General features: G+C 35.4%; 1 protein-coding gene across 2 annotated transcripts in view; it reads right to left on the minus strand.

Moving 5' to 3' along the window:
- Positions 1–17,637, minus strand: part of LOC133244577 (sterol carrier protein 2) — a 119,518-nt gene that overhangs the window by 49,409 nt on the left and 52,472 nt on the right. For both annotated transcript variants that reach the window (XM_061411939.1, XM_061411941.1), the window contains 2 exons: positions 17,248–17,395; positions 7,743–7,850 (listed from right to left, as the gene is read on the minus strand). In XM_061411939.1, the coding sequence (XP_061267923.1) occupies positions 7,743–7,850; positions 17,248–17,395 (256 nt within the window). The remainder of the gene's footprint in view (positions 1–7,742; positions 7,851–17,247; positions 17,396–17,637) is intronic.

Here is a 17,637-nt window from a genome sequence, read left to right on the forward strand (position 1 = left end):
AACACAGAAGTCCAAATGAATAAAGAGGAAATAGGCAAACTACCTGAAAAAGAATTCAGAATGATAGTAAAGATGATTAAAAACCTTGAAAGCAAAATGGAGAAAATGCAAGAATCAATTAACAAAGACCTAGAACAATTAAAGAATAAACATGCAGAGACAAACAACACAATTACTGAAATTAAAAATACTCTGCTGCTGCTGCTGCTAAGTCGCTTCAGTCGTGTCCGACTCTATGCGACCCCATAGATGGCAGCCCACCAGGCTCCTCTTTCCCCGGGATTCTCCAGGCAAGAACACTGGAGTGGGTTGCCATTTCCTTCTCCAATGCACGAAAGTGAAAAGTGAAAGTGAAGTCGCTCAAAGGAATCAATAGCAGAATATCTGAAGCAGAAGAACGAATCAGTGAACTGGAAGATAAAATGGTGGAAATAACTTCTGAAGAGCAGAATAAAGTAAAAAGAATGAAAAAAACTGAGGATAGTCTCAGAGACCTCTGGGACAATATTAACCACACCAACATTCGAATAATAGGGGTCCCAGAAGAAGAAAAGAAAAAGAAAGGGTATGAGAAAATTTTTGAAGAGATTATAGTTGAAAATTTCCCCAATATGGAAAAGGAAATAGTCAATCAAGCCCAAGAGGCACAAAGAGTCCCATTCTGGATAAACCCAATGAGAAACATGCCAAGACACATAGTAATCAAACTAACAAAGACTAAACACAAAGAAAGATATTAAAAGCAGCAAGGGAGAAGCAACAAGTAACATACAAGGGAAACCCCATACACTTAACAGCTGATCTTTTAGGAGAAACTCTGCAGGCTCTGGCAGGAATGGCAGGATATATGTAAAGTACTGAACGGGAAAAATCTACAACCAAGATTACTGTACCCAGCAAGGATCTCATTCAAAATTGATGGAGAAATCAAAAGCTTTTCAGACAAGCAAAGGTTAAGAGAATTCAGTACCAACTTTACACCAAATGTTAAATGGACTTATATAGTCAAGAAATACAAGAGAAGAAAAAAGATCTATAAAATAAACCCCAAACAATTAAGAAAATGGCAATAGGAACATATATATCAATAATTACTTTAAATCCTTAGATATAAATACATTAAATACTCCAACCAAAAGACACAAACTGCCTGAATGGATACAAAAACAAGACCTGTATATATGCTGTCTACAAGAAACCCACTTTAGACCTCAAGACATGTGCAGACTGAAAGTGAGAGGATGGAAAAATGTATTCCATGCAAATGGGAAGCAAAAGAAAGCTGAAGTAGCAATCCTCATATCAGACAAAATAGACCTTAAAATAAAGAAGATCACAAGAGATAAGGAAGGAAACTACATAATGACAAAGGGATCAATCCAAGAGGAAGACATAACAATTGTAAATATCTATGCACCCAACACAGGAGCATCTCAATACATAAGACAAACACTAACAGACAGAAAAGGAGAAATTGACAATAATACAATAATAGGAGACTTTAACACCCCACTCACACCAATGGACAGATCATCAAAACAGAAAATTAATAAGGAAACACAAGTCTTAAATGATACATTAGATGAGATGGATCTCACTGATTTCTTCAGGACATTCCATCCAAATGCAGAAGAATATACCTTCTTCTCAAGTGCACATGGAAACATTCTTCAGGATAGACCACATCTTGGGTCACAAATCAAACCTCAGTAAAGTTAACAAAATTGAAATCATATCAAGCATCTTCTCCGACCACAATACTATGAGACTAGATATCAATTACAAGAAAAAAACTGTAAGAAACACAAACATGTGGAGATTAAACAACACGTTTCTAAGTAATCAACAGGTTACTGAAGAAATTAAAAGGGAAATCAAAAAATTTCTACGAACAAATGACAATGAAAACCACAACTACTCAAAACCTATGGGATGCAGCAAAAGCAGTTCTAGGAGGGAAGTTTATAGCAATTCAATCCTACCTCAAGAAAAAAGAAAAGCATCAAATAGCATAACTTGACAACTAAAACAACTGGAAAAAGAAGAACAAAAATAAATAAATAAATAAGTAGAAGGAGAGAAATCATAAAGATCCAAGCAGAAATAAATGAAAAAGAAATGAAAGAAACAATAGTAAAGAGTAATAGAACTAAAACCTGGTTCTTTGAGAAGATAAACAAAATTGACAAAACTTTAGCCAGACTCATCAAGAAAAAAGAGAAGAATCGAATCAAAAAAATTACAAATGAAAAAGGAGAGGTTACAACAGACAATGCAGAAATACAAAGGATTATAAGAGACTATTATGAACAACTATATGGCAATAAAATGGATAACCTGGAAGAAATGGACAGATTCTTAGAAAAGTTCAATCTTCCAAGACTGAACCAGAAAAAAACAGAAATTATGAACAACCCAATTACAAGCCCGGAAATTGAAGATGTGATCAAAAATTTCCCAAAAAACAAAAGCCCAGGACCAGATGGCTTCAGAGGAGAAATCTATTACACATTTAGAGAAGAGCTAATGGCTATCCTTCTAAAACTCTTCAAAAAATTACAGAGGAAGGAACACTTCCAAACTGATTCTACGAGGCCACCATCACCCTGATACCAAACCAAAGACAATACAAGAAAAGAAAACTCAGGCCAATATCACTGATGAACATAGATACAAAAATCCTCAACAAAATTTTAGCAAATAGAATTCAGCAACACATCAAAAAGCTCATACACCATGATCAAGTTCGGTTTATTCCAGGAATGCAAGGATTCTTCAATATACTCAAATCAATCAGTGTGATACACCATATGAACAAATTGAAAGATACAAACCATATGATTATCTCAATAGATGCAGAAAAAGCCTTTGACAAAATTCAGCACCCATTTATGATTAAAACTCTTCAAAAAATGGGCATAGAAGAAACCTACCTCAACATATTAAAGGCTATATATGATAAAGTGAAAAGTGAAAGCAAGTCGCTCAGTCGTGTCCTACTCTTTGCGGCCCCATGGACTGTAGCCTACCACGCTCCTCCATCCATGGGATTTTCCAGGCAAGAGTACTGGAGTGGGGTGCCACTTCCTTCTCCAGAGGATCTTCCCAACCCAGAGATCGGACCCAGGTCTCCTGCATTGTAGGCAGATGCTTTACCATTTGAGCCACCAGAGAAGATATATATGATAAGCCTACAGCAAACATTATTCTCAATGGTGAGACTGAAAGCATTCCCCCTAAGATCAGGAACAAAACAAGGGTGTTCACTTTTATTCAACATAGTTCTGGAAGTCCTAGCTACAGCGATCAGAGAATAAAAACAAATAAAAGGAATCCAGATCGGAAAAGAAGAAGTAAAGCTCTCAGTTTGCAGATGACATGATACTGTACATAGAAAACCCTAAAGCTAGTATCAGAAAATTACTAGAGCTAATCAATGAATTTATAAAAGTTGCAGGATACACAATCAATACACAGAAATCACTTGCATTTCTATATACTAACAACGAAAAATCAGAGAGAAATCAATGTATCAATCCCATTCACCATTGAAACAAAAAAATTACATATCTAGGAATAAATTTACCTAAGGAGACAAAAGAACTGTACACAGAAAATTATAAGACACTGATGAAAGAAATCAAAGATGACATAAACAGATGGAGAAATTTCCACGTTTCTGGGTAGGAAGAATCAATCTTGTGAAAATGACTATACTACCAAACACAATCTACAGATTCAATGTGATCCCTATCAAATTACCAATGCATTTTTCACACTAGAACAAAAAATTTCACAATTCATATGGAAACACAAAACATCCCAAATAGCCAAAGTAATCTTGAGAAAGAAGAACGGAGCTGGAGGAATCAACCTTCCTGACTTCAGATTATACTACAAAGCTACAGTCATTAAGACAGTATGGTACTGGCACAAAAACAGAAACATAGACCAATGGAACAAAATAGAAAGCCCAGAAGTAAACCCATGAACTTATGGGTACCTTATGTTTCACAAAGGAGGCAAGAATATACAATGGGGCAAAGACAGCCTCTTCAATAAATGGTGCTGGGAAAACTGGACAGCTACATGTGAAAGAATGAAACACTTAGGAAGTTAGAACACTTCCTAACACCATACACAAAGATAAACTCAAAATGCATTAAAGACCTAAATGTAAGAACAGAAACTATAAAACCCTTAGAGGAAAACATAGGCAGAACACTCGACATAAATCAAAGCAAGATCCTCTATGACCCACCTCCTAGAGTAAAGGAAATAAGAACAAAAGTAAACAAGTGGGACCTGCTTAAACTCAAAGCTTTTGCACAGCAAAGGAAACTATAAGCAAGATGAAAAGACAACCTTTGGAATGGGAGAAAATAACAGCAAATGAAACAACTGACAAAGGATTAATTTTCAAAATATACAAGCAGCTCATATAACTCAATACCAGGAAAACAAACAACCTAATCAAAAAGTGGGGAAAAGGCCTAAACAGAGATTTCTCCAAAGAAGGCATACAGATGGCTAACAAACACATAAAAGATGCTCAACATCACTCATTATTTGAGAAGTGCAAATCAAAACCACAGTGAGATGTCACCTCACACGAGTCAGAATGGCCATCATCAAAAAGCCTACAAACGATAAATGCTGGAGAAGGTGTGGAGAAAAGGGAACCCTTTTGCACTGTTGGTGGGAATGTAAATTGATATAGTCACTATGGAAGACAGTATGAAGATTCCTTTAAAAACTAGGAATAAAACCCACCATATGACCCAGTAATCCCACTCCTAGTCATATACCCTGAGGAAACCAGGGTTGAAAAAGACACATGTATCCCATTGTTTATTACAGCACTATTTACAATAGCTAGAACATGGAAGCAACCTAGATGTCAATCAACAGATGAATGGATAAAGAAATTGTGGTAGATATACACAATGCAACATTACTCAGCCATAAAAAGGAACGCATCTGAGTCAGTTCTGATGAGATGGATGAACTCAGAACCTATTATACAGAGTAAAGTGAATCAGAAAGAGAAAGATAAATACTGTATTCTAACACAGATATACGGAACCTAGAAAAATGGTACTGAAGAATTTATTTACAGGGCAGCAGTGGAGAAACAGACATAGAGAATAGACTTATGGACAGGGGAGAGGGGAGGAGAGGGTGAGATATATGGAGAGAGTAACATGGAAACTGACATTATCATATGTAAAAAAGATAGCCAATGGGAATTTGCTGTATGGCTCAGGAAACTCAAACAGGGGCTCTATATCAACCTAGAGGGGTGAGATGGGGAGGGATATGGGAGCGAGGTTCAATAGGGAGGGGATATATGTATACCTATGGCTGATTCTTCTTGAGGTTTGACAGAAAACAACAAAATTCTGTAAAGCAATTATCCTTCAATAAAAAAATAAATTTAAAAAAATGTAGAGACATCACTTTGCCAACAAAGGTCCATATAGTCAAAGCTATGGTTTTTCCAGTAATCATGTATGGATGTGAGAATGGGATGATAAAGAAGGCTGAGTGCCAAAGAATTTATGGTTTCAAACTATGGTACTGGAGAAGAGTCTTGAGAGTCCCTTGGACTACAAGGAGATCAAACCAATCAATCATAAAGGAAGTCAATCATGGATATTCATTGGAAGGACTGATGCTGAATCTGAGGCTCCAATACTTTGGACACCTGATGCCAAGTGCTGACTCACTGGAAAAGATCCTGATGCTGGGAAAGCTTGAGGGCATGAAGAGAAGGGGGCAACAGAAGATGAGATGGTTGGATGGCATCATTGAGTCAATGGAAATGAGTCTGAGCAAACTCCAAGAGATAGTGAAGTACAGGGAAGCCTGGCATGCTGCAGTCCATTGGGTCATAAAAAGTTGGACACAACTGAACAACAACAAAATGGACAACTCATTCACCAGCTTTCCTTTTAAGCTTTTTTTTGGGGTGGGAGTGTTTAATTTGTTGTTTGCTCCATCTGTTTTTGACATCTTAAGCAACTACATTGTTAAACAGTTGTTGCTGATTGTTTTTGACAAATCACTCTGAGGAAAATACTGTTTGCATTGGGCATGTTCTCTTTGGGTTACACAAAGGCAAGCTTTTTGAGAATGGTTTACCAAAGAACTTCCAGACAGGTCAAATAATGACAAGCCTCTAAGTATGGGGCTTTGAAAGAACTTCAGCTCAATTTTGCCTTCTCTAGTGCTGGGTAATCTGCTAGTTTTCACCATGACTGCAGGCTCTTGTTTGCAAGGCTACCATGGAGCTGGAGAAAAGGACTGATATCAGAGCAAGTAAAAAGTGCCACAAAGCTTGCTGTTCTTACAGATAGAGCTGTTGACTTCTTTTTAATAAATGTTGCTCAGACTGTTGTAAGCCTTTGTTAATTAATCAACTGAAAAAGTTGATCTTGACAATTTTTTCAAGTGTTCTTGGTAATTTTGTAACAGAGAGTATTTTCAGATGTTGTTATTCTGCCACTCTTAGTAACATCACTCTCATTCACCTCATTTTTAGATTACTTTTAAAGATATTTTAAACATATTAAACTATTTAAAGCAATAATAATAGTAATAGTATAGTGTGGGGTTTATAATACACTCAGAAGTAAATGTATGATGATAATAGCGCACAGTATCAGGGTATATGGAAATACGCTGTTAGAAAAATTCCTATAAGTGAAATTTTATGACATTATTTGAAGGTAGACCATGGTAAATTAAAGATGCATGTTGTAAATCCTAGAGCAAACACTAAAAAAATGAGAAAAGGAAACAATTCAATAGAAGAGAGAAAATAAAATACTAAAAAATATTTAGTTAATAACAAGATAGTATGAAAGAGAGAAAAGAATCAAAGAACAGACAGAATAGAAAACAAAAAGTGGCATATTATACTACAATTGTATGTGCCTGTCTACCTATTTCTATCAATGTACACTCTATCAATGTACACTCATTTTTGTTACTAGTTTATAAGATTACCTAATTTGAGTGATAAATAGAAATAAACCAAAATTAATTGCTGAAATAAATACACTATGAATTCTAATTCTTCTCTATTTTGGAATTTCTGATAATTTATACAATTTTACTTAATACATAAGACAATATAAAAAAAATACAAAACCTACCTGTCTTCATAAAATAAATCTCAGAATTTTAGTGCTAAGCTATTTTGGAAACCACTTTGTACAATTTCTTCATTTAACAATTAAGGAAACTAAGAGTCAGAGTGACTGACTAATCATTAACAACTGAAAATTAATCAAAAGAGTCATATGGCCAGTTAGTAGTAGAGCCACAGTAAAATTCTTATAACTTTCTATAAAAATTTCTATACAACACCAACCACATATGCAACTATACGTAAATAATGTGCTTATTTCAGATGATCCTATCTAGCAGATCTAGCAGTATCCCTATTTGGAAACATCTTGTTAATTAAGTTGTACACCTATTTTAGAATAATCAGACTTTTAAATATGCCTTTTGTTGAACTTAGAGTTTCAACTAATTCAAATTCTCAACAATTAATCAAGATTTTTGAACTATACTATACTTAACAAAAATTGAAAATATCATAGTTAAATAGTCATTTAAAACACTGCATACCAAAATCAGAGAATAAAATCATTCACTTAAATCAATGACCAAATCATTCACACTTATGCCAAAAATGATTTAAAAATTATGAAATCTATGTGTATCATTACCTGTAGCTCCAAGTGGGTGCCCCTTTGAAATTAATCCGCCACTAGGATTTATGACCCACTTTCCTCCATAAGTATTATCTCCTCTTTCAACCAGTTTTCCACCTTGACCTACAGAAGGAAAAATAAATGTAAAAAATAACATTGGGATAAATGATATGTTTTTTTTTTAACTTATGGATAGCCAAGAATTTCTTGGACCAAACATTTCTTGATGGCTCAAACTAACATCAAACTGACATGCACACTTCTAAAAGTGAGGTAATAAATATTGGGTATTAAAGGCTTATATTTTCAGAACATTTCCTGCATGAAACAAAGCTCCTATTAGTTCCTAAGAGCTCTCTGCTTCCAAAATTGCTCTTAATATAACAGAGATTCAGAGAATCATAAGAAAAACATTGAAATAGACACAATAAAATAATACTAGGTTTAAAAATTCATAATTTTGCCAAAATGTATTCATTTCCATTTTCAACTGTACATTACATGATATAGAAATATTCTTAGTAAACAACAGTGGGGAGAGGGGAGAGAGAGAGAAAAAAAGAGCACTTTCATGAAATAAAATGGCTGAAAACACTGTTAAGCATCAGTTCAGTTCAGTCGCTGAGTCGCGTCCGACTCTTTGCGACCCCATGAATCACAGCACGCCAGGCCTCCCTGTCCATCACCAACTCCCGGAGTTCACCCAGACTCAAATCCATCGAGTCAGTGATGCCATCCAGCCATCTCATCCTCTGTCGTCCCCTTCTCCTCCTGCCCCCAATCCCTCCCAGCATCAGAGTCTTTTCCAATGAGTCAACTCTTCGCATGAGGTGGCCCAAGTAATGGGAGTTTCAGCTTTAGCATCAGTCCTTCCAAAGAAATCCCAGGGCTGATCTCCTTCAGAACGGACTGGTTGGATCTCCTTGCAGTCCAAGGGACTCTCAAGAGTCTTCTCCAACACCATAGTTCAAAAGCATCAATTCTTCAGCGCTCAGCCTTCTTCACAGTCCAACTCTCACATCCATACATGACCACAGGAAAAACCATAGCCTTGACTAGATGGACCTTTGTTGGCAAAGTAATGTCTCTGCTCTTCAACATGCTATCTAGGTTGGTCATAACTTTCCTTCCAAGGAGTAAGCGTCTTTTAATTTCATGGCTGCAGTCACCATCTGCAGCTTACATCTGTGAATGTAAGCTTAAAGAAAAAAAATTACATCACATGCTTGGCAGCCTCAACATTCTTATCAATTCTGTGGTCATTCATCCAGGTGGTTAAGGAGTAAACAATAATGCATGCATAGTATAAAATATTCTTCCAGATGATATTTCTGGTAATGAGAGGTGAAATGTGTCCAAATAATGATGATAATGGTCATGGTGATGCTACCAGAGGCATCTAATAGCTTTTGATGGTAGTTCAGACCATAAAGAATCTGCCTGCAGTGCAGGAAACCCGGGTTTGATCCCTGGGTTGGGAAGATTCCCTGGAGAAGGAAACAGCAACCCACTCCAGTATTCTTGCCTGGAGAATTCCACGGAGAGAGGAGCCTAGCAGGCCAGAGTCCATGGGGTCACAAAGAGTCAGACATGACTAAGTGACTAACATACACACAATCATTTATTTATATATTTATTTTTGGTTGTGCTGGATCTTTGCTGCTGCACAGCTTTTTCTCTGGTTGCTGCATAAGAAGGCTGACATGGCTATGTTAGTCAGATAAAAGAGACTTCTAGACAAAGAATATAACCAGAGATAAAGTAGAATACTTGATAATGAAAAAAAAAAAAAAAAACCTCATCAGGAAGACGTAAAAACCATAAATAGCAGAGCCTCAAAATAAAAAAAGCAAAAATTGATAAAATTAAAAAAAGAGATAACTCCACAACTGTAGTACAACTACAATATGAGATTCTAACACCCCTCTCTCAGCAAGTGATAGAGCACATCTAATAAATTAGTGGAGACACAGAAGATCTGAAAAGTCCTATCAATCATCTTGATTTAACTGACACATATAGAACACTACATCTAACAATCTTGAAATCACCATTGTTTTTCAAGTACATGTAAGTTCACCAGTATATACCATGTGCTGAGCCATAAAATAAATTTCAACTAATTTAAAAGGATCAAAACCAAATAAAGCATAATCTCTGACTACAACAAAATTACAATAGAAAGCAATAAGATACCTATGAAAATTCAAAATATTTGGATACAAAACAACTCATCTCTAAATAGTTTACAGGTCAAAGACAAAATTAGACATTAAAGAGACATTTTAAATATTTTGAACTAAATGACAATGGATATTAAAAACCTGTGGACCTTTTGTAGAAATAATAAATGCTGGAGAAGGTATGGAGAAAAGAGAACCCTCTTACACTGTTGGTGGGAATGCAAACTAGTATAGCCACTATAGAGAACAGTGTGGAGATTCCTAAAAAACTGGAAATAGAACTGACATACAACCCAGCAATCCCACTGCTAGGCATACACACCGAGGAAACCAGAATTGAAAGAGATACGTGTACCCCAATGTTACCTGCATCACTGTTTACAATAGCTAGGACATGGAAGCAACCTAGATGTCCATCAGCAGATGAATGGATAAGAAAGCTGTGGTACATATACATGATGGACTATTCAGTTCAGTTCAGTCGCTCAGTCATGTCCGACTCTGTGACCCCATGAATTGCAGCACGCCAGGCCTCCCTGTCCATCACCAACTCCGGAAGTTCACTCAAACTCACGTCCATCGAGTCAGTGATGCCATCCAACCATCTCATCCTCTGTTGTCGCTTTCTCCTCCTGCCCCAATCCCTCCCAGCATCAGAGTCTTTTCCAATGAGTCAACTCTTTGCATGAGGTGGCCAAAGTACTGGAGTTTCAGCTTTAGCATCAGTCCTTCCAAAGAACACCCAGGACTGATCTCCTTTAGAATGGACTGGTTGGATCTCCTTGCAGTCCAAGGGACTCTGAAGAGTCTTCTCCAACACCACAGTTCAAAAGCATCAATTCTTCTGCGCTCAGCTTTCTTCACAGTCCAACTCTCACATCCATACATGACTACTGGAAAAACCATAACCTTGGCTAGACAGACCTTTATTGGCAAAATAATGTCTCTGCTTTTGAATATGCTATCTAGGTTGGTCATAACTTTCCTTCCAAGGAGTGTCTTTTAATTTCATGGCTGCAGTCACCATCTGCAGTGATTTTGGAGCCCAGAACAATAAAGTCTGACACTGTTTCCACTGTTTCCCCATCTATTTCCCATGAAGTGATGGGACCAGATGCCATGATCTTAGTTTTCTGAATGTTGAGCTTTAAGCCAACTTTTTCACTCTCCTCTTTCACTTTTATCAAGAGGCTTTTTAGTTGGATGGACTATTACTCAGCTATTAAAAAGAAAGCATTGGAATCAGTTCTAATGAGGTGGATGAAACTGGAGCCTATTATACAAAGTGAAGTAACTCAGAAAGAAAAACACCAATACAGTATATTAACGCATATATGTGCAAGTTAGAAAGATGGTAATGATGACCCTATATGTGAGACAGCAAAAGAGACACAGATGTAAAGAACAGACTATTGGATTCTGTGGGAGAAGGCGAGGGTGGGATGATTTGAGAGAAATGCACTGAAACATGTATATTACTATATGTGAAATGGATTGCCAGTCCAGGTTCAATGCATGAGACAGGGAGCTCAGGGCCGGGGCATTGGGAGACCCTGAGGGATGGGATGCGGAGGGAGGTGGGAGGGGTTCAGGATGGGGAACACATGTATACCCATGGTTAATTCATGTCAATGTATGGCAAAAAGCACTACAATACTGTACTCCAATTAGCCTCCAATTAAAATAAATAAATAAATTTTTAAAAATATCTGTGGAATGCAGCTAACATACTGCTCAGAGAAAAACATATAGCTTTACATACTACATTAGAAATGGAGAAAGATCTAAAATAAATCATCTGTCATAAGAAACTTAAAAAAAAAAGTCAAGTAAACCCAAAGTAAATTAAAGGAGAGAAATAATGAAAAGCAAAAATCAGTGAAGTAGAGGGGGAAAAAAGACAACAACAAAGTCAAAAGCCAAATCTTGCTAAAGCTCAACAAAAGTGGCAAACCTCTAGGTAGGCAGATGAAGGAAAAAAAGGATAAAGAACAAAAAACATCAACATCAGGAATAAAAAAAAGTAACCATGGATTCTATAGAAATTAAAAGAATAAAAACAGAACACTCTGAACAACTTCAGCTGACAAATCTGACTACTTAAATGAAATAAACAACTTTTTTGAAAAAAGGTATCTTGCCAAAATTAATAGACACAGGAAGAAACAAAAAATATAAATATGTCTGTCTCTATTAATAAATATTAATTTGTTGAAAACATACTGCCAAAGAAAACTTTAAACTACGTGATTATACCAGTAAATTCTATGAAATAGTCAAAGAAGAAGTAACATTAATTTATACAAACAATTTTAGAAAATTAGAATGAGCGACCACTACTCAATTTATTTTCAGGGATCAGCATAAAACAACTAGGAAAAGAAAACTATAGATAAATATACTTCATGAATATATAAGCAAATATTATTCACAAAATGCTAGTAAACTGAATCTAACAATATATTAAAAGGTTAAATAATATGACCAAGTAAAATTAATCCCAGAAACACAAGCTTAATTTAACATTTGAAATCAATCAATGTAATTCATGTCAACAAAACAAAGGAAAAACCCATATGATCATTTTAATAGATGTAGAAGAATTTTTAAAATCCAACACCCCTTCATGATTTAAAAAAAAAAAAAACTCAGCAAACAAAGAATAGTAGGTAACTTTCTCAACATGATAAATGGCATCAACAACAGCCAAAAACAAAAACAAAACAAACAAACAAACAAAAAAACTGTGTCTAACACACATAATGGTGAAAGATTAAATTGTATCCCCTGAGATCAGGACCAAGGTAATGATGACCACTTTCACTACTTCTATTCAATATGATACTAAAGCTCACAGTCATTGCAGTAAGGTAAGAAAAAATAAAAATATCAGAAAGGAAGATGTAAAACTGTCATTGGCAAATGGCATGATTGTTTACATAGAAAAATCACTCATAATCTGGAAAATAACTATTAGAATAAATGGATTTAGCAAAGTCACAGTTTTCAACCTTTTTTCAAATCAATTGCATTCTTTCATACTATCAGCAGATATTGGGAAATGAAGGTTAAAATACACCAAAAATCATTGGAATTTTAATTCCAAGGAATAAAACCTAACAAAAGACCTATACTGAAAACAAGAAGCATCCTGTTAGAAGCTAAAGGAGATATACACATATAATGGTTTAAAGAGTTAACACTGTTAAGATGACAATTCTCTCTAAATGAATCTAGCTCAGTTCAGTACAGTCGCTCAGTCGTGTCTGAGTCTTTGTGACCCTGTGGACTACAGAATGCCAGGCTTCCCTGTCTATCACCAACTCCCAGAGCTTGCTCAAATTCATGCCCATCAAGTCAGATATGCCATCTAGCCATCTCATCCTCTGTTGTCCCCTACTCCTCCTGCCCCCAATCTTTCCCAGCATCAGGGTCTTTTCAAATGAGTTAACTCTTCGCATGAGGTGGCCAAACTATTGGAGTTTTGGCTTCAGCATCAGTCCTTCCAATGAACACCCAGGACTGATCTCCTTTAGGATTGACTGGTTGGATCTCCTTGCAGTCCAAGGGACTCTCAAGAGTCTTCTCCAACACCACAGTTCAAAAGCATCATTTCTTTGGCACTCAGTCTTTTTTATTGTCCAGCTCTCACATCCATATATGACTACTGGAAAAACCATAGCTTTGACTAGACAGACCTTTGTTGGCAAAGTAGTATCTCTGCTTTTTAATATGCTGTCTAGGTTGGTCATAGCTTTTCTTCCAAGGAGCAAGCATATTTTAAATTCATGGCTGCAGTCACCATCTACAGTGATTTTGGAACCCAAGAAAATCCATTGTTTCCATTGTTTCCCATCTATTTGCCATGAAGTGATGGGAAGACTCAATAAAATCACAGATGCAAGACTCAATAAAATCACAATGAAAATTCCAACAAGCTTTTTACTTTATAGAAATTGACAAATTAATTCTGATATGTACATGGTGATACAAAGGACCTAAAACATGCAAAATGATTTCTAAAAAGAACAAAGGTGGAGAACTTATCCCATCTAATATAGTAGAGTAGAATAAACATAGTAGCCAAAAATAATTTGATATTGGTGAAAGATAGACATGGAGATCAATGGAACAGAAGATAGAATCTAAAAATGGATCTTCATGTATATGGCAATTTTTGACAAAGCTGCCAAAGCAATTCAATGGAGAGAAAAGTCATTCCAATAAATGGTTGAGTATAGGAATAAAAAGAACAGTATCAACCTTTATCTTATACCAAACATAAGAACTGACTCAAAATAGATCATATACTTCAAAGTAAAATTAAAACTATAGAAACCCTAGAATAAAAACAGAAGATAATCTTTACAATCTTGGGGTAGATGAGTTTCTTAGAATATAAAAAGCCTGAACCATTAAAAAGTTGATTAAAGTGAATTTAGCAAAGTCACAGGATACAAAATCAATACACAGAAATTACTTGCATTCCCATATACTAACAATGAAAAATAAGAAAGAGAAATTAAGGAATCAATCCCATTCACCATTGCAACAAAAGAATAAAATATCTAGGAATAAACCTACCTAAGGAGACAAAAGAGCTGTACACAGAAAATTTTAAGACACTGATGAAAGAAATCAAAGATGACATAAACAGATGGAGAGATTTCCACATTCCTGGGTAGGAAGAATCAATCTTGTGAAAATGACTACAATCTTGTGAAAATGATTATACTACCAAACACAATCTATAGATTCAATGCAATCCCTATCAAATTACCAATGGCATTTTTCACAGAACTAGAACAAAATATTTCACAATTCATATGAAAACACAAACGATCTCAAATAGCCAAAGCAATCTTGAGAAAGAAGAATGGAGCTGGAGGAATCAACCTTCCTGACTTCAGATTATACTACAAAGCTACAGTCATCAAGACAGTATGGTACTGGCACAAGAATAGAAATATAGACCAATGGAACAAAATAGAAAGCCCAGAAATAAACCCATGCACCTATAAGTACCTTATTTTTGAAAAAGGAGGCAAGAATATACAATGGGGCAAAGACAGCCTCTTCAATAAATGGTGCTGGAAAAACTGGACAGCTACATGTAAAAGAATGAAATTAGAGCACTTCTAACACCATACACAAAGATAAACTCAAAATGGATTAAAGACCTGAATGTAAGACAAGAAACTATAAAACTCTTAAGAGGAAAACATAAGCAGAACACTGACATAAATCATAAGTGACATAAATCAAAGCAAAATCCTCTATGACCCACCTCCTAGAGTAATGGAAATAAAAACAAAAGTAAACAAGTGAGACCTAATTAACTTAAAAGCTTTTGCACAACAAAGGAAACTATAAACAAGATAAAAAGACAACTCTCAGAATGGGAGAAAATAAGAGCAAATGAAACAACTGACAAAGGATTAATTTTCAAAATACATAAGCAGCTCATACAACTCAATACCAGGAATACAAACAACCTAATCAAAAAGTGGGGAAAGACCTAAACAGACATTTCTCCAAAGAAGACATACAGATGGTAACAAACACATGAAAAGATGCTCAACATCGCTCATTATTTGAGAAATGCAAATCAAAACTACAATGGGATATCACCTCACACCAGATAGAATGGCCATCATCAAAAAGTCTACAAACAATAAATGCTGGAGAGGGTGTGGAGAAAAGGGAACCATCTTGCACTGTTGGTGGGAATATAAACTGATACAGTCACTTTGGAAGATGGTATGGAGATTCCTTAAAAAACTAGGAATAAAACCACCATATGATCCAGAAATCCCACTCCTAGGCATACACCCAGAGGAAATCAAAATTGAAAAAGACACAGGTACCCAATGTTCACTGCAGCACTATTTATTATAACTAGAACACAGAAGCAGCCTAGATGTCCATCAACAGATGAATGGATAAAGAAGTTGTGGTACATATACACAATGGAATATTACTCAGCCATAAAAAGGAATGCATTTGAGTCAGTTCTAATTGGTGGATGAACCTAGAGCCTATTATACAGAGTGAAGTAATTCAAAAATAGAAAGATAAATATCATATAATAACGCATATATGTGGAATCTAGAAAGATGGTACCATTGAATTTATTTGCAAGGCAGCAATGGAGAAACAGACATAGAGAACAGATTTATGAACACAGGGAGAGGGGAGGAGAGGGTGAGATGCATGGAGCGAGTAACATGGAAACTTACCTTACCATATGTAAAATAGATAGCCCATGAGAATTTGCTATGTCTCAGGGAACTCAAATAGGGGCTCTGTATCAACCTAGAGGGGTGGGATGAGGAGGGAGATGGGAGGAAGGTTCAAGAAGGAGGGGATACATGTACACATATGGCTGATTCATGTTGATGTTTGACAGAAAACAATAGTTGCTATAAAGCAACTATCCTTCCATTAAAAAATAAATCTTTAAAAATTGATTAAAATATATGTAACTGATAATCAAAATGTTTTAAATTTGTCCTGCAAGAGACATCATTAATAAAACAAAAAGACAGCAAGTGTAGTAATAAAGACCTAGAACAGCCAAAAATAAAAAAACAATAGACAAGTCACAGACTGGGAGAAAAAGTTCACAGCCCACATATATCAGATACATTACTTGTATCCAGAATATATATAAATTTTACAACATAATAAAGAAGAAAACTAACCCAATAATCAAAAGGCAAAAGATCTGAACAAACACTTCACAAAAGATACATGAAATATCAACAAACACAAGAAAAGATGCTCAACATCATTAGTAATCAGGGATAAGCAAATTAAAATGAAAATTAAAACATCAGTATATAGTCTCTTAAATGATTCAAATTTTAAAAACTGATCACATCAACTGTTGACAAGAACATGAAGCAAGTAAAATCTCACATACTGTTAGTAGTAGTGGAAAATGGTACAACCACTTTAGAAACAAACAAAAAAAATCTCCAGATCCCACCAACTAGTCTTCTCATTTTCCCTTCTGCAGGTCTTTGTTCAAACACATCTGAAATACCTATAATTACATAAGTGATTTTTCTTTTTTTTTTTACTTAACAGTGTATTACAAGTACCCTTGATTTACATAAATTAAACCATTTATATATTCTGTCATCTTGTTTGGTACTGTCCAAAACTACAATTCTTAAAGTCCAGCATTAAGAGAGCTTACATTCACTTAGCACAGTGTGGCAGAGCCAACATAGAAGGGAAAGCAATTAGTGAATTATTTTGTTTCGATGATGAAAGTGAAATTTTCTTAGTGAAATGTAGTAAGTTAATCTGCACCTCATCAGAGATATTACCTTCTGGACACAGTCCCAGTGCTTCGTAAGTAATAAGTTCATTGGCAGAAAAGCAATCGTGAAGTTCTATTACGTCAATATCACTTGGTCTCAGGCCAGATTTCTCATAGCACCTTCTGGCAGCTTCTTTACTCATATCAAAACCAACCTAAAACCAAAATCATATATAAATAAATTAAAGGTATCAAAACAGGGACTTTCATGTAAGGATTATAAAAGATTAATATATGTATAACCTTTACAGTTAAGGATTGTCCATAAATGTTGAAATCTCAGTTAATTCTATATTATACAGAAAGTCCAAATAAAATATCCAGGAGAGACAATGGACATATACATTAAATTCTGTACTATAAAGAATAGAATTTTAAATCAGATATATAAAAAGGA

The sequence above is a fragment of the Bos javanicus genome, chromosome 3 (assembly GCF_032452875.1).
Source record: "Bos javanicus breed banteng chromosome 3, ARS-OSU_banteng_1.0, whole genome shotgun sequence".
In the NCBI taxonomy this organism is placed as follows: domain Eukaryota; kingdom Metazoa; phylum Chordata; class Mammalia; order Artiodactyla; family Bovidae; genus Bos; species Bos javanicus.